At 49.8% G+C, this 19,740-nt stretch overlaps 4 protein-coding genes across 4 annotated transcripts; 1 reads left to right on the top strand and 3 right to left on the bottom strand.

Annotated features, from left to right (window-relative positions):
• Positions 1–11: 11 nt before the first annotated feature.
• ags2 (alpha-1,3-glucan synthase Ags2) lies at positions 12–7,585 on the bottom strand (the record flags this gene model as incomplete). Its single annotated transcript, XM_043278869.1, has 6 exons — positions 12–60; positions 115–625; positions 680–885; positions 936–6,941; positions 7,004–7,179; positions 7,235–7,585. 6 exons carry the CDS (start codon positions 7,583–7,585, stop codon positions 12–14), a joined length of 7,299 nt encoding a protein of 2,432 aa, XP_043136604.1.
• Positions 7,586–11,187: 3,602 nt separating this feature from the next.
• URA5 (orotate phosphoribosyltransferase) lies at positions 11,188–11,937 on the bottom strand (the record flags this gene model as incomplete). The annotated part of the gene is made up of 1 exon (XM_043278870.1): positions 11,188–11,937. One exon carries the CDS (start codon positions 11,935–11,937, stop codon positions 11,188–11,190), a length of 750 nt encoding a protein of 249 aa, XP_043136605.1.
• A 717-nt stretch (positions 11,938–12,654) lies between these two features.
• On the top strand, positions 12,655–14,616 carry ACHE_40648S (methylenetetrahydrofolate reductase (NAD(P)H) MET13; the record flags this gene model as incomplete). The annotated part of the gene is made up of 3 exons (XM_043278871.1): positions 12,655–13,481; positions 13,545–14,416; positions 14,474–14,616. The coding sequence occupies 3 exons, from the start codon at positions 12,655–12,657 to the stop codon at positions 14,614–14,616; spliced, it is 1,842 nt and encodes a 613-aa protein (XP_043136606.1).
• Positions 14,617–16,960: 2,344 nt separating this feature from the next.
• Positions 16,961–19,561, bottom strand: ACHE_40649A (putative NTP binding protein; the record flags this gene model as incomplete). Its single annotated transcript, XM_043278872.1, has 1 exon — positions 16,961–19,561. The coding sequence occupies one exon, from the start codon at positions 19,559–19,561 to the stop codon at positions 16,961–16,963; it is 2,601 nt and encodes an 866-aa protein (XP_043136607.1).
• Between the last annotated feature and the right edge of the window lie 179 nt (positions 19,562–19,740).

A 19,740-nucleotide genomic window follows, 5' to 3' on the forward strand; every position in this document is an offset into this window, starting at 1 on the left:
AACAAGCGTGCTTATGGTTTCGAGAGTTGCTCTTTGCGGAAGAAGAGGAGGAATCCAGCGCTGTAGGTACCGTTAGCAACATGCAGAGGAGTCATGAAAGGAGGAGAGGCTTACCAAATCAACAACTGGAAGATAAGAGCAATCCAGAACCACCCATTCGCCAGAGAACTAGCACCAGCCGTGATATCCGGCGAAATCGGCCCAGGCCCGATACTATTCGGCGCAAAAGCCCTTGCGCAAATCGTCGCAATCGAACCCAGGACTTGCGAGACAATAAGCGCAAAGCAAATATGCATCCGCGTCAGCGTCTGCAGCAGAATCATACCGAAACCCACTCCCTGCAGTGTATCCAGGACACCGAGCCACAGCCATACACTGCGAGAGACAAGTGCTCCGGCTGTGTAGCCGCCGGCCCAGGGGAGGTAGAGGCCGGCGCCGGAGACACCCCACCAAATCTGGGCCCAGCGGGGGGCTCCGAGACCGCATGCGAAGACGGGGAGGATCCAGGAATGGGACTTGGAGAGGTAGCCGAGGATGAAGAGGAAGAGGGCCCAGATGGCACCGAAGAAGACAACGCAGAGAATACCGATTTGCCAGGCGTGAGCATGTTGGGAGCTCCAGAGGACTGTATCTTGTATTAGTCATTGCTTTTCATCATATGTTGGCTTTGGAAACGTACAGCTCCAGTTACGGCCGTATGGTGCACTGAGGAACCAGTTCTGAATGATCACAACGGCAAAATTCCAGAGGATGATCTTGCGTCTGAACACGGATCTGTAGAACGACGGGACCTTTCCTGGTGCTTGGCGGTAGTAGTTTGGCAGGCCGAAGAAGATGAGCAGACCGACAACCCAAAGGAAGACAGCAATCGGTAAACAGATAGCTCTAGTCTCGTTAGCGAGTCATCAAATAGCGGTGGAAATGGTAGCACATACGTCATCTTCCAGGTGTTTGTAATATTCCCTTGTGGATTCATGATTCCATCGGCAGTCGCCTTGGTTAGGGTTGATCCCCAGTACCAAAGACCGATGATATAGGCCTGTTGAGTACCCTGAATAACACAAGCACGGAACACCCATTCCTTCACAGGAGCGCCGCTTTCATCACCGAAATTGAGAGCGAAGAAGATAGAACCACTGGACGATGCAACAGCATATAAACCACTGGCGACGTTCTGGATCCAACCGCGGTTGAACTCGTTACCCTCCCAGTGAGCGACACCGATCAGAACGAAAGCCAGACCGTAGAAGAACCAAGGAAGTGAGAGGGTGACCACAGATTTGAAGTACCGGAACATGAACCACCAGATAATCGAACTGATCAGATACACAGTCGCGATACCGTAGAGCTTCTCGGCCGTTTGACCGACTTCTCCAGTAAGCAGCGTGATCTGATAGGAGTTTGCCGCGATTATCTGTCCCAGACCAAGGAAAAGCGAGTACACAGGCCAATCGCCAATGCGAAGCTGCATCCATTTCTTGAGACCGGTGGGAGGGACGTAGTCCTTTCCAAGCAGGAATTCGTCGGCTTCCTTGTTCTCCTCGCCACCACTTTCGCGCGAGGCCGAATCGTCGTTGGAGAATGAACCAGCCGGCGAACCAGCACGCTTCCCACGGAAGATAGACGGAGCTGGAGAATGATTGCGTCCCAGCCTCGCGTCCCTGAACTTGTCGAACCATTTCTTTTCACTCTTCACCAAGAACTCCTCAATGCAGAGCTGCGTCTCAGAGTTCGAGCCATTAAGATCCTGGAGCCGGCTCTCAAACACTCGGTAGTATTCACCAGTGCTGTCAGTAAAGAACGGGTCGACCTTTTGCAGCTTGAAGTCCTTCTTGTCACCAACAACGGAGTCAACGGAAAGCACAGATGAGCTGCTAAGACGGTTCCCAGGTTCAGCGAAGGGTCTGATAGGGGCCAGAAGACCGTCATCGAATGCCCCCGGCGTCGTTGAGGCGATGGATTGTCTTGTCGCAGTCGAGCCTTGGCTGAAGTGCCTGCTTTGCGCAGGAATGGTGGCGTGGAAGGGTGATAGTCCACCGTGGGTAGCGGCCTGCTGCTGCTGTTGAAGTTCCATTCGGCGACCTTCCTCTGCTTGTTCGGGAGTGAGCGTGTATTCATCTTCTCCGTAGTAGCTGGGGATATTGTCATCGTCGCTTTCCTCTTCCGCGTCGGTCACGACGTGGGCCGTGTTCTCCTCGAGTGCAGGGGCGTTGCTCTTTCTCAATCTCCGACGATGCGAGTGACCAGGACCAGAGCGGACACCAAGCGAAAGCTGTCGACTGAGCCCGGACTTGGGCTTCTCGTTGGCGCTGGGGCTGGGAGTTGGATCAGTGCTGTAAACAATCGTGTTCCGTTGCTGCGGGCCAAGAGTGCTGAGACGGTTGGTATTGCTGTAGCTGCTCTCCCTCGAGTGTGCCATAGGTGGTGTCTGCAATCCTGTCGGGGTCATCGCTCCGGATGGCGAAATGGGAGATGCTAACAATCCAGTACCCGCAGTTGGCGTACTATAACCAGATGGCGTGTAAGGCTGTCCGTGAGACTTGACCAATTCCTTGTTGTGAACACGAATAGAGGTTGCCTGCAAGATTTCCAAGTCCTCAACCCATTGGGCGACGGGGAAACGTTGCTTGGCAGATCGTGCGCGCATCATTGCGCGAACGTCAAGCTTCGAGTTAAGAGCACTGTCGATGGCGACCTTGAACTGATGCAGAAGATGGGCAGTAGTCGTGGATTCGACATTATACCACCAACCAGGCATTTGACCAAGACCACCAACACGGGCACCGATACCAAGAGCACCCTTACGACCGAATTCGACAGCGACAAGACCGAACGGCTCATCACGAGAGGGAATCAGGGCAAATTCAGCACCAGAGAAAATGAAGGGCGGGAGCGCAGTAAACTGGGGTCGAGAGAAGACACGCCCGGGGTAAATTCTCATCATATGATCGAGCTTCAATGCCGCAAACTTTCCGTACAGATCAATAACCGGACCAACACAGATCAACTGGACATTGGGGTGAGCTTCGAGAACGGCAGGCATCACATCGGCAATAAGGTCGACACCCTTTTGCATGGACCATCTTCCAACGAACACCAGAAGATCCGCGTCAGGATTTTGCTCGAGACCAGCCCATTCCTGTGCTTGACGCTTGAGTTCGCCTCTATTCGATTCGTACTCGGGGTCAACTTGAATGTCGCTCTCCTTGGGAAGCTCCTTGTTCCATTCTCCAGTATCCGAGGGATCAGGGTTAGGCAAGTTGCCAACCTTCTTCAGCCCCCAGAAGATGGGGTAACGAGCATAAGACCGTTTTCCGTACTTCTTAGATACACCGACTGCACCGAAGCCTTGCTGATGAACACGGAGGTAGCTTGCACCCGCATGAAGCAGGTTGAAAACCTCACCGAACTGGACATAGCGACTCACGGTATCCATATCGAGGTTGAAGACCGAACAAACTTCATCCTTCTCCTTCTGGGTACGCATAGGCCACAGACCCTGGAACTCAGCATTGTGGAGAGAAAGACAAACAGGAACGGTCTGAGGAAGAAGGTAAAGCGGAGCAACGGAGCCGTGGTAGTCGTTGATGTGGTACAGATCAATGGGGAATCGCTTGATCGCATGCGCAATACACTGATTCCATGCGGAGTAGTAAATGGCACTGTCCAAGTCATCCATGCGGGCTGGGTAGGGCTCAGCCTTGGTTTGCTGGCGGAACACAGGAGCGTCAAGAAGAACGTAGGTGATGTTGTTCAACGTGTGGTACTGGACCTTGACTTCGTATGGATTGCCCAGGACAGTGACGAACATGGATTCGGCTGGACGATCTTCAGGGTAATCGACACCTCCAACACAAGGAACAACCCAAATGAGATCCTGGTGGCCAAGATGTTTGCCCATCAATTGAGCCATCACACCCAAACCACCGATCTTGATCTTAATGCCCCAGTCTTCGATGTCGTACTCCATAGTGGCGATGAGAGCCATTTTTCGGCGGTCCTTGCCCGCCACACCAAAGGCGGATGTGCTCTGGAGGAAACCGGACTTGTTGGCGAGACGCATCAGAGGATTCATCGCTTCGCCCTCTTCAAGGTTGCGCCTCTTCAACTTCCGGCGGAGAGCAAGAGGAAGGAGTCCTCTCTTCTCGCTGACACCAATCTGGTTGAACTTGATCTGGTAGAACGACTTCATGAAGACGTACACGCATGCGACCGCCGACACGATTGGCATTAGCCAAAACAGGAAGTACATGGCCATCTGGGCATATTTCGAGCCTACAGGGATAAGCTCAAACTTCATGGTCGCGTCATTAACGTGGAATCTCCATGCCAAGTAAGGAGAGGGGGGATGATCCGTGACATTGACAAGGGTTGCGCTGAGCGAGGATGGTGGCAGGCGGTCCAAAATCGCATCACCATCAGCATCTCCGTATACGTAGCTTTCATCAGGCTTGCCATTTGGATCCATGCCCCAGACATTGAATTGACCTTGGGCAGGCCACTCAGACACGAATCGGTATTTCCATAGCCCATCTTTATCCTGTTCAACGACATTGTGCAGACCAGCATCATATCCATACTGATTGTAGGGACCGTTGAAGAAGAGATGGGGGAATCGTCGTTCTGTTTTGCCGTCCCAGTCAGTATCTCCTTCTTGAACGTAGTCGCTGCTACCGGTCCATCTGTTCCAGTACTCGACACGAACGTGCTTTCCTTGCCACCGTTGCTGCTTGGTTCCGGACCATTCCAATTCTTCAATGGTGTCGTTTCCACCGGTGTACGGGAGCCATTTTGAAAATGTGCTGCCCCAGTTGGTCGAATAGCGGTACTTGTCGGCTCCGGCTGCGTGATGTTGGATGAACAAGGTCCCGTTGTTCGTTTGGTGAAGCAAACTGCTGGAATAGTTGGCCGAAGGGAACAACATCGGGTTATCGCGCTGTCCAATGCGAATGAGGAAGTGGTCGACAGCATCCGTGAAAGCTCCATCAGCGGTAGTTGCGTTCTTCACTGTCAAACGGTGAACACCGTTGTAGACACCCTTCATTGTTGCCGACCAATACCAAGCACTTGGGATTTGACCAGGCCAAGAAGTCTTGTCGACGGAGATGGGGCTGCAATTGACACTATTGGTATCGAGGGAAGCAGTCTTGTCAGCCTCTGTGGATGAATTGAACGAGATCGACTTGGTGACAGAATCGCAGTCCATTTCGGTGGAGAAATAAATCTTGATATCGACATCTTCATAGGTGTTGGGGAGCACTGTCGAGAGTAGAGGCACGTCATGACCGGGCTCAAACTTGGTAATCATAGGACGAGGCGAAGAGAATTGAGTTTTAGGGACATAGGCCCTAAACTCATACGCGTTCAATGTCAAGCTGTCCAAGCAGCCGTTGACCTCCGTGGAGCCATTCAGACCAAGCTTTTTCGGGCCGTCCTTCAAAACCTTTTCGTCATGCGGATAGAACAAGTTCTTCACTGTGGTCCCGCCGGGAAAAGGAGAGATCAATGCCGTGTCATTGTCACTGCAGTCGAACTGGTACTCGACGGTGTGGTTGTCGTTTTGATAAACTAGCCACACCGGCTGATTATCCGCATCGGATCCCAGATCCTGGTGCTGTCCGTACACGTCCCGGAGGATGGACCACATGCCGGTTTCTGTCGCAGTTCCGTTGGAGCCGGGTAGGTAAATGTCTCGTGTCCGGTTAGATAGCTTCTGAACAAGCCACCCGTCGTTCAGCACGGGATACTGTTGGCGCATTTGGTACATGTGCTTGATGATGTTTCGCACAGGATGCGAGGGATCCCGGTGGTCGTATGTGACTGTCTCGTCGTGACAACCTTCCAGCGCTGCCTCAAGGGGCCATTGGTAGTACTGGGAGGACTTGAGACTGAAGCAACCATGCGTCTTCCATGCGGTGGCGGGCGACATCGACTGACGTCCATAGATATAGTTAGAAGCTGTCGCATCCAAGACGTAGAACGCTTGTTCTTCTCCCCACAATAGCAACGGAATACCGGGAAGATGCAGGGTCGTAATAAACAAAGCCAGGAGCTGTCGCTCGACGCCGTACTGGATGGAAGGCCAACGGAAAACATCCTGGTTGGTTGCGCCAAACATATGTCTGGGGTCGAATTTACCCGTGTTTGCGTTAATCATATCGTTGGACACAAGCATCAGGTTCCAGGCATCGGTCCAGTCGACCGGCGTATCATAACCCGCAGCCAGGTTACCATCCATTCCCAGGAACCGAGTCAGGGAACGGTAGACCGAATAGTGGAAAGCCGCCGCATCGATAGCCTCGTGGCCGTGCTCTCGCAAGAAGTATTGCTGGGCCGACATGTTGTTCATCGTAACCGCCGTTTCAGCATCGTTAGGATATTGGTTGGGCTGTCTGCCACGGCCGAGATAGACGGAACCAAAGGTGTTTCCGCCTGTAATTTCACCGGCGATAAAGAAGTTTTCTTTACCAACTTTCCGGGCACATTCTCTGTAAGCACTGGACATTTCGCCCAGGGCATCCACGGTGGCCTGTGTGGCTTTGTCGTAACGGAAACCGTCGATATCGAAAGCACGGATGATCATGCAGGAGTGTCGGATGAGTCGCTCTCTGACGCTGGGATTCCATTCACGGAGACGGTCCTGGACGGAGGCGAATTTTGCCAGCTGACGTTGCCAGTCGGGGAAGACACCAAAGGCCTCACGGTCACCGTACTGATCAAAATCACTGTCATAGCAGCCTTTCAGTTGGTCTGTGACAGATGAGTCGACTGGGTAACCATCTTCGAACCAAAACCGAGGATAATCGCAGGTTTGATTGTAGGTGTTTCCGATATCAAAGTCAGCATAGCGACGATCAGATTTCCAGAGTACTTCGTGCTCCTTGACTGAGAACGGCGTAGTTTCGTTCAAGTGGCCCTTGAAGCCAATCAGGTCACCCATGCTACGAATTTGGTCAGTTTTCGCGGAGCGCTCACAACGGTCGATAGAGAAGAATGGACTTACGTTGCGATGGTATTGTCAAAGATGACGTACATACCACGGTTATGGATCTCAGTGATCGCTTTTCTCCATGTGTCAATGTTGCCAAAGTGCTGATCCAACAGAGTGGTATCCAAAGCCGAGTAACCATCCGAACCCCATGGTTGGTTCATCAAAACCGTTCCTGCAAGGTAAACGGCCTATTGATGTTAGCTTCGTTCCGCTATGGCCAAGCTAAAAAAGATGAAAGCTTACCTTGATGCCCATTCCTTGCAGGTAATCCAACGTATCAACCAATCCAGCTACATCACCACCGTGACGCATCTGATTCGACCCCAAGTCATGTTCGAAGAGGGTGCCATTGATGTTATCGTTCTCGGGGTCACCGTTGACGAACCGGTCCAGGAAAAGGGTATATACAGGGAAGCGCCAGTTATCCGGCGAAGGGAAATATATGTGACCCGGCCAGTCGATCCAGTAATCTGCGGGGTTGGTCGCGGTCTTGTTCTGGTTGAGGTTGTATTGGAGGAGTGACTCATCGTAGGGCCAGCCCACTGCTGTGGTTGCGAAAAACGCAAGCAACGCACTTGGAGACCCCCACCTCATGTTGGCGGCAGCTCGATTGTACCGTGTTTATCGTCCTATGCGTCAGTCATGTGTCGTAATCGAAGGCGATTGTAGAGGATGTGAGAGAACGAGTAAGGAAGTAGAGATAGACAGAGGTCGAGTGAGAGCGTGAGGCCGTGATTAAAATATATCCCAGAATCCAGTGATTCCTCTCTCTGGTGGTGGTGATCTGAAGAAACTCACACAAGACCGAAAGTCCGACAAAAACGAATGAAAAGATAACGAGCTGTTCGAAAGTAGAAGATAGAAATGAGAGATAGCGATATAGAGATAAAAATAACAAAAGAAAAAAAATATTTCAGCAGTAGAGGTGCAAGCCTAAGAAGATCAATCACTTGCAGGAAGAGAGGTACAGAGAAGAGAAAAAGGAAGACAGACGATTAAGAGCGGTGAATGATAACCTCCGAGGACAGGCAGCGAGGGACATATTGATCTTGGCCTGCCTTTGCTGAGCCTCTTTCTACCACTGTTTCTGCTTCTAGCAAAAGCTCTGGTCCGTAGGGATATGAGATACCTTTCGGAGAATTGTGGGGATGGCTCATCTCGTTGGACACTAACGGCTCGTGGTGACCTGATTTGGTTCTTTTTATTCTATCCATTTCTATTCCAAGACAGGATCCAAAGCTAATGCTGGGGAAAGGGCAAATTGGTCCGTATTGAAGCAAGACAGCCGAGGGAAGGAAAAAACAAGAAAAGAAAATACGTGATATTCGATCTGGTACGCTATTTACGGTACATGTGGGTCGAGTGGGCCCCAGTTCGTTTGGTATTTTACACGGCGTTACCGACATTGGATGTATCCAAAGTTCGGACAATGCATTGTTTATCAGAATTGAAGAGCGGTGGAAGGAAGAAAAGGAATTGAGATATGGTGTATCAAATATTCGCAACATGTTGGAGTTTTTGGAGGCACAACCAGCCCGACATCTTCAGGTGTCCCTAACGTGCTTTTATGTCAGGAAACGCAGATGACAATAAGCCCAAATTGGCCGTCTGCTGCAGCATTGTCAATGTCTTGCTATCCGGCATCTGTATGGCACAAAATTGTGCTATGATGCTGCTTCGGTAGGGATCATTCTTAACGCATCATTCTTGGCAGGGCTAGCTATGAAACCCGGCGAGTCAGCGTCGGCCACCCACTTGCCGGATTGATTAGTTTCGCCATTTGTCTTGCATCCCTATCTAAGCGAGATATTAAATCTCCGGTCCAATATGATACAGTTCAGAGACAGCCGATAAAACTAGTATCTTGCTACAAAACGATAAGTCCTAAGTCCCACGTTCTAGAAAAAGAGAAAAAAAAAAAAAGAAAAACTCCCCATTCACTGATCCAGCTCTCGGATATGGGAATAGCATGGAATACATAAACAAACATGCGGGAGATAGCCTGTTTAGGTCGACAAACCGAACCCTACAAAACACGAGCAGTTGAAACTACAGATATCAACCAATCGGGTTCTCGGAAACTCAATTAGCGGTAACACCGGGCAAGGGTCCAAGAACAAGTGTAATTACACAGTCATAAGCAGGCTCCTTGCCGGGGTAATTTGGAGGGAACTGGAATTAGCCGTTTTGGAGTGATTCGGAAGGGGTCCTATTATCAGTAAATAATTTTCTTTAATGAGGCTGTATGTGGCTGTAAGGTACTCGGTGCTGTACACAGTACTTTAGATGAACGTGCTGGTACGGAGTGCAGAGATCTTCTTTACCTTTCCGCTGTACTATTGCTTTCCCAATGTGCGCTCTCTTGTGTGGTTCGTATAGCGGCATTCGAAAATCGCGTATTCCTTGAGAGGCGTCATTAGAGCAGACGAGATGAGTGCCTGCACTACAGGATACCAGAGCAAAATCACTCGATGACGACATTCATTATGGCGATCCTCGATGATCCGGGGATAACATCCAGCTTTATAGATTATTCGACTCCGTACTCCATGTTCCATTGCCTGGAAAATTCGATGTGGCAACAAACAGGATCCCTTGCTTATGCAGTAGCCACATTGATTTTTTTTTTCTTTCTATTGCATGGGAATGAATGATTTTTCCGGCTTGTACATGGTACGGATGTGATGTAAGTGCCTCTAGAAATCGATACACTACTGTAAACTCTATACTTCGTACTGCGTAAAGATATTAACCTGTGAAAATTTCATGTAACACGCGATACGGAAAAGTAAAAATAATCCATGTCAAGTGGGCTTGACACCGACGCTAAGCCTAACTTGGCGACGATCCAAGTGCCAGGGACCGATCTCGCCGAGACAATCCTCAGTTAGCGCCCGACTAGCGCGGCTCTCAATTTGGCAACAGCGCCGTGTAGTTTAGCGCGCCCCATACAACCGGCAAATCGGTTCCTAAAGGGACTTTGACAGTCAGCCCTTCATGATCGCTTGATGATCAGGATGATCACTTGGGGACGAACACCGGACACCTCCCCTTATCATGCGGTGTCCTGACCAGTGTTATTATGCTTGTACATTATGTGGTAAGCCCAGCAGATATATCCTTCCCATCGTGATAGCCGGATGTCGTTCAATTTCCGGTTTTCATCAAAACAGGAAAATGCTTTCGCTGGCGGCTGGTTCCGGCCGAGCTATCGCCGTATTAGTATTTCTGGCACCATCGTGACACTCGAAAGTGAGACCAGTTTTTCCTATCAGACCCACCTGACTCCCGAAGCCACTGGAAATATTCGGCGTTTTGAACTGCCCAATCAGATACGGAAGGATGCTAAAAACAGAGCATTGGGCGAGCCACTAGACTCAAAATGGCATATACAAAGTATACTTTCGGAGGAACGTTCACGTACCGGCATAATCAAGACCGATATGGCGATGTCAACGACTGGAGGACTACTGTTCTAACTTTTCATATCCGGAAGACTCTGCCTCAGCTGTCTGCGCCACCATGTTCTAGAGATATGCATTACAGTTCAGTAGCTCATGCACTCGCACATGGCGGTCGGATGTGCTGTGTCAATTGATGTTCCGTACATGGCATGGCATTCGAAGGAACAGGATTATCAAATGACCGATATGACACTTGGAATCAGATAGCCAAACTATCAAAGTATCTCGGGCTATCACAACTGACATGAATACAGCACTGTATTCATGCACAGTTCACAAGTACAGACGTATATTCCCTGCGTCCTTATGCATACCTAGATCCTGAATTCAAAGCAAAAACAGTATTTTCCAATATTGGCACATCGTATATTTTACAGCTCCACAAAATATATTTTAATTGCGCTTCAAACGGTATAAAAAGAAACCGGAATGAAGTGGATTGCATTTATCCAATCCAGATTTTTGTACCGGGGCATACAGCGTACATTACTGCTATTTATATACGCTTTGACAGCATCCGGTCAGCATACATTCAAGCTCACCTGCCTTCGAACCCACACGAGGTACATCTAGACAGACAACGTACCATGTGCATGCAAAAGCTTGGGAAATAAGACCTATCCCTATCTCGAAAGTTGCTTTGCCTTCTCCGAACGTGACAATATGAAAATATGCAATTCATTGGTATCATTTTCTAAATTATCCTCAGAGACACGTAGAGAATAATGGAGTTTACTCCGCTCCATAACGAGCCCGGTAGTCCTTCAACCGCTGCACCTCGCCGTCTCCAATCTCACTACCCAACTTTTCAATCAAATCGTGGAGACCAATGACGGCGCGGATGGGGATGTTCTCCCCCAGATCTCTCTGAGCAACACCAACAGCGCTCTTGGGCTCAGCATCACTGACTCTCTCCTCCCGATCCAGCAGGATGACAACGCCCGACACAATACCGCCCTCCTTCTCAATGATGCACACTGCCTCGCGCAGCGCAGTACCCGCGGTGATGACATCGTCGACAATCACCACCCGCTTGCCCTTCAACGGAGCCCCAACAATGTTTCCTCCCTCGCCGTGCGCCTTGGCCTCTTTGCGGTTGAAAGAGTAGCTGACGTTATCCCAGGTACCCTTGGGCGAAGGGGACAGCGAGTCCCGCACGGCCAACTCGTTCACCACAGCGGCACAAATTGGAACACCCTTGTAGGCAGGACCGAAGACGATATCGAAGTTCGGGGTCTTGGTGCCGTCAGCAGCGATGGTGACGAAGGGTTCGGCGGCCAGGACGCTGGCGTAGGCGGCGGAGGTCGCGCGGAGCAATGGGGCCGTGTGCAGGAGCGACGAGGTGAAGAAGTAGGGGGATTCCCGGCCGGACTTTAGCACGTAAGATCCGAACGAAAGGACATTGTTGGACATCAGAAGCGGGAGCAGCGTCCCCTTGTAGTCCTGGTCCGCGGCGGGGGGAGGGATGGTTGCGGCCGACATGGTGTGTGTTTTGTGTCTTTGTATACGGGGAACTTTCTGTCGCTGTTCAGAGAAGAGGCCCAAGGCGATTTAGAAGTATGGCAATTAAGGCGGTCGTGGGGGTAGAGAGGTGACAGCGGTGAATTGGAGATCAAGAGGCAGTTTCGTGAGATTTTTTCTGGATTTCCCCATCCGGTATCGCAGAGGAATGAGGGGCTTTGCGACGCTCTCCGCCATTTGCACGGTATGCCTATGCGCATTCAATCTGTATTCAAGTAAGGTTTCTTAACTACGAGAATTAGATCATAAACATTTCGAATCTCTGTTAAATGCCTGGAGTTGCTGGAAAACCTGCTGCTAAGTAACACAGCATCGGAGGCCGAGATCGGTCACGTGGGCAACCCCTCCGCTCTCCGCTCGAGGACATTCTCCCCGTCTCCTTCGCTCTTCTCTCCCTTTTTCAATTCCTCGTTCTTGTGCCCCGTCCCCGTTTTTCTTCGAGGCCTCTGCCTATTGTCTGTTTTATCTCACTTTTTTTTCTATACCTCGCCTGTGCAGTGCGGGGATTCGTCAGCACGTCCTTAGCACGGCTCGGACGGGAGAATTGCCAAAGCTCAGGCTATTCTGGACTTTTCTCTTATTAAGTTATTTTGGTAAGCTGCCAAATATACATGCTCACATGGATGTTGCAACTCGCTTCAATTGCTAACTGACGCGGGATACAATTAGCTGTTCGAAATGCACGTCAAGGAAAAGCTCGCCCAAAATGAGGCCAACGGGAAGACAGGCATCTCGTTCGAATTCTTCCCTCCGAAGACGGCCCAGGGTGTTCAGAACCTCTACGACAGAATGGATCGCATGCACTCTCTCGGTCCCGAGTTCATCGATATCACCTGGGGTGCTGGTGGTCGACTGTCCGATTTGACTTGCGAAATGGTGAATGTTGCTCAATCGGTGTATGGACTGGAGACCTGTATGCATCTTACTTGCACGGACATGCCGCGGGAGAAGGTGGATGCTGCTCTCCACGCTGCCTACAAGGCTGGTTGTACCAACATCTTGGCCCTGCGTGGAGACCCGCCCCGTGACAAGGAGCAGTGGGAAGTAGTTGACGGAGGATTCCGCTACGCGAAAGATCTTGTTAAGTACATCCGGGACAAATATGGCAACCACTTCGATATTGGCGTGGGAGGTTATCCGGAAGGCGCGGACGACAACCCGGATGTTGATCTCTTGATCGATCACTTGAAGGAGAAGATTGATGCGGGAAGTTCATTTGTGATCACACAGATGTTCTACGACACGGACAACTTTATCAACTGGGTTAAGAAGTGCCGAGCTAAGGGCATCACCGTTCCTATTCTCCCGGGTATCATGCCAATCCAAACATATGCGGCATTCCTCCGACGTGCGAACTGGACAAAGGCACGTATTCCTCAAGACTGGCTTGACGCCCTGGAGCCCGTGAAGAATGATGATGCAGCCGTGAGAGATATCGGAAAGACTCTGATTGCTAACATGTGCCGGCGACTTCTTGATTCTGGGTTGATCAAGCACCTTCATTTGTGAGTCACTGTCGTATGTCATATGAAGAAGTGAAGAAAGGAGAACTAATAAGAATAAAATAGCTATACGATGAACCTTCAACAAGCGACACAATTGGTCCTCGAAGAATTGAAGCTCTTGCCATCCGAAGAGACACCGCTCCCCAAACCTCTCCCATGGCGTCCGTCGCTTGGTCTCAAGCGGCGCGCAGAAGATGTTCGTCCTATCTTCTGGCGGAACAGGAACTCGTCCTATATTGCGCGTACTCAGACTTGGGACGAGTACCCGAACGGCCGTTGGACCGACTCCCGATCACCTGCCTTTGGTGAGCTTGATGCCTATGGTGTAGGCCTGAAGGGTACGAACGAGCAGAACATCAAATTGTGGGGCGAACCAAAGTCTGTGCAAGACATCACGACCATTTTTATTCGCTATTTGAAGGGCGAGCTATCGCGACTGCCATGGAGTGACACCGCCATTTCAGGGGAGGCCGATGCCATCATGGAGAACCTGATCAACCTCAACAGTAGAGGCTTCCTAACAATCAACTCACAGCCTGCCGTCAATGGCGCCAAGTCCTCTCACCCAGTGCACGGATGGGGACCAAAGAATGGCTATGTCTACCAAAAAGCATACCTTGAACTGTTAGTGCCCAACGACGTCGTCGATGAGCTGGTCTCGCGCATCGAGAAGAATGCAGACCTGACATACCACGCCGTTTCGAAGACCGGCAGTTTGAGAACGAACACTCTTGACAGCCCGAATGCGCTGACATGGGGTATTTTCGCGGGACGCGAGGTCATCCAACCTACGATTGTGGAAACGGTCAGTTTCCTGGCTTGGAAGGACGAGGCCTATCGTCTGGGCGAGGACTGGGCCAAATGCCACGACGCCGCCAGCCCAAGTAGGAAGTTGATCCAGAGTGTCGTGGATAATTGGTCCCTTGTCAACATCGGTATGTATTCTCTGGACCTTGTATACGCTGTGTGGGTGCTAACTTGACCGGCAACAGTCAACAACGATTTCCACAACACTTACGATATCTATCGATTGTTTGATGGCTTGAATGTCAAGGATCTTGACGTTGAAGTCTCTGGGGATGTACTGGTACCTCAACAGAACGGAGCATCAGCTGAAGCTGCCGCAGCCAACTAAGTGACTTGCGGGACGCCGACCCTTGGATAACATTCAATATGCGATATGAATGCCTTTTGCCGAGGAATTCCTAACTTCAACCTCTAATGCTATACTAATTCAACATCTATCTCAACGATATTGCGCAGATTGCAGGCATTGCAACGTGTTTATGGTGAAATGACTGAAGACCTCTCAACGATTTCTTCTTAGCGAGCGATTTGATTTCAACAACATATACCCCCGCATTATTTTTCTTTATCGATTACATTCAACATAATTATTCTTTTTCTTCTCTTCCGATAGACAGAAACGGATTACGAAAAGGGCTGGTTTATTCAACACTATGGATTCGACGGAGTTGGGTTGCAAATGTGCATGGTGCTTAAAAAGTGTGATCCTCTTCAACACGGGATATGGAGTCTTTGTTTGGATGGTTTGATGTATTTTCTTTGATGCATCTCTTGTTTCTTGGTTATGTATATTGTCTATTTCGGAAAGACTACTTGCAAGGTGTGATGTGGTGGGTAACAGGGGCGATATAAATCTGCGATACGGATACCTCTAAATAGGATACCTATAGAAAACAACTAAAAAGCATAAGCTGTTTATTTACTTTATTGGCGCTTGCAAGTGATTGGGAATGCATCAAAGTATCTTCTCTTTCGTAGTTTCGTGTGCGTCCTCGCAGATCCCTCGTATATTCAACACCAACCATCTGCAAAAGCTATCAATTGATAAAGCGGCATTCTACAGGAATAGCCTCTTGTTACAGCTCTATAGTTGTCTATGGATCCTTGAGCTTAAAGACCGTCGTCTATTGTTACCCCTGCACGGGTCAATTGTGCTGTCAGCCTAGCGATCACCGTATCTATGCTGACTGTCACCGAATTGAGACTAGACAAACTGAGAAAAGGGCCACCATTGGTCATCTCGTCTGTATGTTTTTCTATTATTATATCTCACAGTCTTCTCCTGGGTAACACAAATCTTCCGCTTCAGGTATAATTACTGCACGCGCTTATCATGGCATTTGGCTTCGATTTACAGTGAGGTGCAGAAAGTCTGAACCCCCCAGATACTGCTGCCCCACACCGCTTTTCAACAACTAGTAATATTCAATTTTTCTGCCGGTCTAAACCTCCAAGGAAACTAATATTTTGTATACCAGCCGTCGGCCTCAATAACAGCCTTAACACGATGCGGCATTGTCTCTGACAACTTAATGCACACCTGCTCATCAATTGCCTGCCAGGCTTCCTTAGCTGCTGCTATTAACCTCTCCCGTGTATCTTCAGTGTCACGGGCGTGCTCTAGTTCAGGATAGAGCTTATAGATTTGCTGTTTCATTATTGCCCAGAGGTTCTCAATTGGATTCAAATCAGGTGAGTAAGGTGGCCAGACCATGACAGTTATCTCTAGTTGTTGGAGGATTTCTATCACAACGTGCGCCCGATGCACTGGTGCTCCATCATGCATAAAGATATCACCAGGGCGGACAAATTTAGGTAAGAATGCCTCATAAAGATCCAAGGGAATCAGTGGCCAGGCCAGAGTGCAACAATGCTCAATTTCGGTATAGATACGAGCGCAAAATGTGATTTTTAGCTCTATCAACCAGGCGATAGGTTGTCTGTCTTTCGTCGTGAGTTTGTTCTCTGACTTGCCTTTTACTTTTACGGATACACACAAAGGGATTTGAAGACATTCAAGGTAACTGGTTCACTGGACTGTCAGCAATCGAGCCCATAACCTTCATCAGAGGATCTGGATGGCCGAAAACGTTATTTCCAAACACAATATTGCCAACATCCCTCAACTTATCTTCTCAGTCCTTTACTTCATAGCAAATAGCGTATGGACCAGCATGGCACTAGCCGCTGAATGGAACAGCAGTTACTCGATCCACCGCAAAAGTCTACGCGTCTCCAAAACCGTCTGTTGGCTATCGATTCTTGTTCCTACAGTTTAGGGTAGAGATTCAATTTCTGCACGGAGTCGGCCCTGTGGATGCTACTGGCCTGTACTTCTTCGTTAACCCCAAGGGCGCGGTCAACGAGTGACGAGGGGTTAAAACACACACACACACACTCTCTCTCTCTCTCTTTCTCTCACCTTTTGAGGCCAATTTCACCTCAGAATGGGGGCAAAATATAAAACGCTTACACATATGAAGTGTCTATTGAATGATATACGTAATTGTAGAGCTACACGGCAAGCATGCTTTGATAATGCTATGCAATCTAACTATAACTAACTGATAATACAAATTTAGAAAAGAAACACATAAACAAATAAGCAATCATACAGGATTCACCAAACTTCAACACCCTCGCTGGTCTTAACTTGTCATATGCGGACGGAATCACGGCACAAGCGCTCTAGCCACCAACCCAAATGCCCAACCAAAAGGTTTCGCCATCCATACCACCCAACTACCAACAATGACAACATACCCAGCAGCCCTACCGATAATAATCATCATAAACCCCAGCGAAATAAGATAAACAATGGCCTGCGCTATATCCGTGAGAGAGCCACAAAGGTCTCCATTGCCCGATTTTGGCCAGGACCCTGTGGACCTGTATGTCGAGAAGGCGAAAGAGATGTGTCTGCTGACATGGGCGCAGTGCTCGAGCATTTCCACGACGCTTTGCAAAATTACTTGCGGGTATTCGTTTCCCAGGAATTCGCTGGAGAGGCGTTGTATGTATGCGACAGATAGGATTAGGATGTCAAAGAGAAGAGATATTGTCAAGGGGTATACTGCGTCTTCCTTGTCACTGTTCTCAGCGTTGTCGGGAGAATCGGTGGTAGCGTTTTTTTCTCTCTCTCGCTGCAGTTGTTCCCCATCGATTTCGGCGACATTCATGATTTCCGTGCTCGAGTCCTTATCTCCATTTTCTTGCGGGACGACCGATGAGACTGGAGACACACTCTTAGACGATGGCTCGGAGGTGACTCGGGCTGGATTGGAGATACTTCTCATCTCTCCGCTGCCACTTTTGCTTGTTGGCATTGGCATAGACGACTGGCGTCTATTCGTGCCCGCATTTTGCTCTGTGGATGACTTCCTCATCCCTGGAAAGCGCATTATTCCACGGATACCTCGTGGAGAGTCAGAGTTTCGCTCGGATTGCCCGCGGGTCTTGTTGAAGGAAATGCTTGTAAGATTTGATGGGGACTTCGAGGGTGTGTTTTGTTTGTCGTCGAGCGGCCTTGGTATCCCTGGTCGTAATCCAGATGGCGGTGACCTCGACATGGGTACCCGGGATGTTGGTGTCGAGTCTCCGGTGGTTCGAGAATTCGATTGTAGTAGTTGCGAGGATGATGATCTTCTAGCATTTGTCTTACCAACTGGAGCGCGCGAGACAGTTGCCGTGTTCATGAAAACCTCGTCTTCCTTTAGATTTTCCGAGTTCCGTGGATTCTCCTTCCCAGGGTTTTTTGGGGGCGCCTGGCCTTTTCCCTGAGGCTGACACACGGACTCTTGACACATGGTCTTGGGAGCCTGCTTCGAACGTTGACGATTCATCAAGTTATCGGAGAGGGATCTCCACTCTCTGTACGCCATGATATTGCCATTCATATCTCCAGGCAGACGACGACCAGCCGGCTTCGCTTTAGCTCTTGGCTTCCTCGAAATCGGTGCTGGGATGTCGACGACCTTCGGGCGCTCAGTTGCCGTTGAGAAGAACAAGATCTCATCCGGGTTTTTCTCTTCTTGGTTGATTTCCTTGCATCCCAAGAACGAGCCATCTGACTTGGAATCAGGATTCTTTTGCTTTGCTTTCGAAGGTGCCTCCTCCCAGATTGTGCTACACCTCTTCTTTCCTATTTCTTCAGGCGAATAGTACCTTCGTTGTGGAGGATTAATGGGATCATCGTTTGTGTTGTCTTGCATTTTGTTCTCCGGGTTAGAATCGTCGCGTCCAGATGTCTTCTCTGGCGTATCGGCCTTGCCCTCGGGCGTTGTAGTACGAGGACTGGGGCAAGTATCGGGATGCACCATATCTCCTCCCTCTCGTCGCACCTTCTCCATGCTCTTCTGGAACTCAACGATTTGCTGAGCCGTCAAGAATGGCGGATTTGGTTCCGTGGCCGATGGCATATTGACGACGAATTTATCCTCCCATTCAGTATTCGAGCTAGCACGACCTGAAATTGATGAGGTAGAGAATTGTGAATAGGCGGACGAATCGGTAGCGTTATCGGTGGTTTCGGACGGCTGTCGCGAAGGGGATTTCTTGATCCGGAGAGGAGCGGGTTGCTCATCTTTTTGTTGTTGCTGTTGCTGTTGCTGTTGCTGTTTCTTCTGTTTTGGAGGCTGGCGGATAGCCGGAGCGCGAGTGATAACTCCCGAAGCACTCCGAGCCCGATTGCTAGGACTAGGAATACCTGTTGCCCCTCGTGCAGGAAGTTCGGTGTCGCTCGCATTGATTTCGCCGTACTTACTGTTCTTAGCCGTTTCGTTTCGCGGGCCGTTCGCAAATGACTTGATTTTCTGACAAGCCCCTTGGTAATACTCCTTCTGTTTCTCCTTGCTCTTTTGTATCAATGGCGAGTCCTTATCAAGCTTCTCGCGGAGTTTACTCCAATGGTGATCGTGGTTCTTCGTCGATCTCTCCGGGGTATTTTCAGATGTCGTAGGCGGCGTGTCCTCCTCCTCATCTTCAACGTATGGTTGCTTGTCCTCCCGTTTGCCCCTTCCTTTGCCTTTGTCCACGAAGCTCTTGGGCATTGGCAGCTTCGTAGCTAACCCAGATGGACTGGTTTGCGGCATCGCGTTAGGATCCGGCCGTGTCGTAGTCTTCCCTTCGATCCGGTTCGAATGCTCTCGCTCTCGGCTCTGTGGCAGTTTCAAATCAGAAGTGACAGGAGGCTGCCGGTTTGCTTTGCTGTTGTTACGAGGCCGCGGGTTCAAGTTGAGAAGGTGTCCGTTAGGTAGTTGAAAATCACCGTCCATAGTGACAACTCTTTTGGAAAGCGAAACAATGATTATCGACAGATCAGACTCTCAGGAGAGAATAAGACACTGAGCCAGCCCATACCGTCCGAGCGGGAGGCTGGGGCTGGTGGTGAATTGCCTGATTCGAAGTGGCTGTAGAATGGTTACGTCGTTGGAAGTACCATATGGAGGGTGGT

Source organism: Aspergillus chevalieri, chromosome 4, assembly GCF_016861735.1.
Source record: "Aspergillus chevalieri M1 DNA, chromosome 4, nearly complete sequence".
Lineage (NCBI taxonomy): Eukaryota > Fungi > Ascomycota > Eurotiomycetes > Eurotiales > Aspergillaceae > Aspergillus > Aspergillus chevalieri.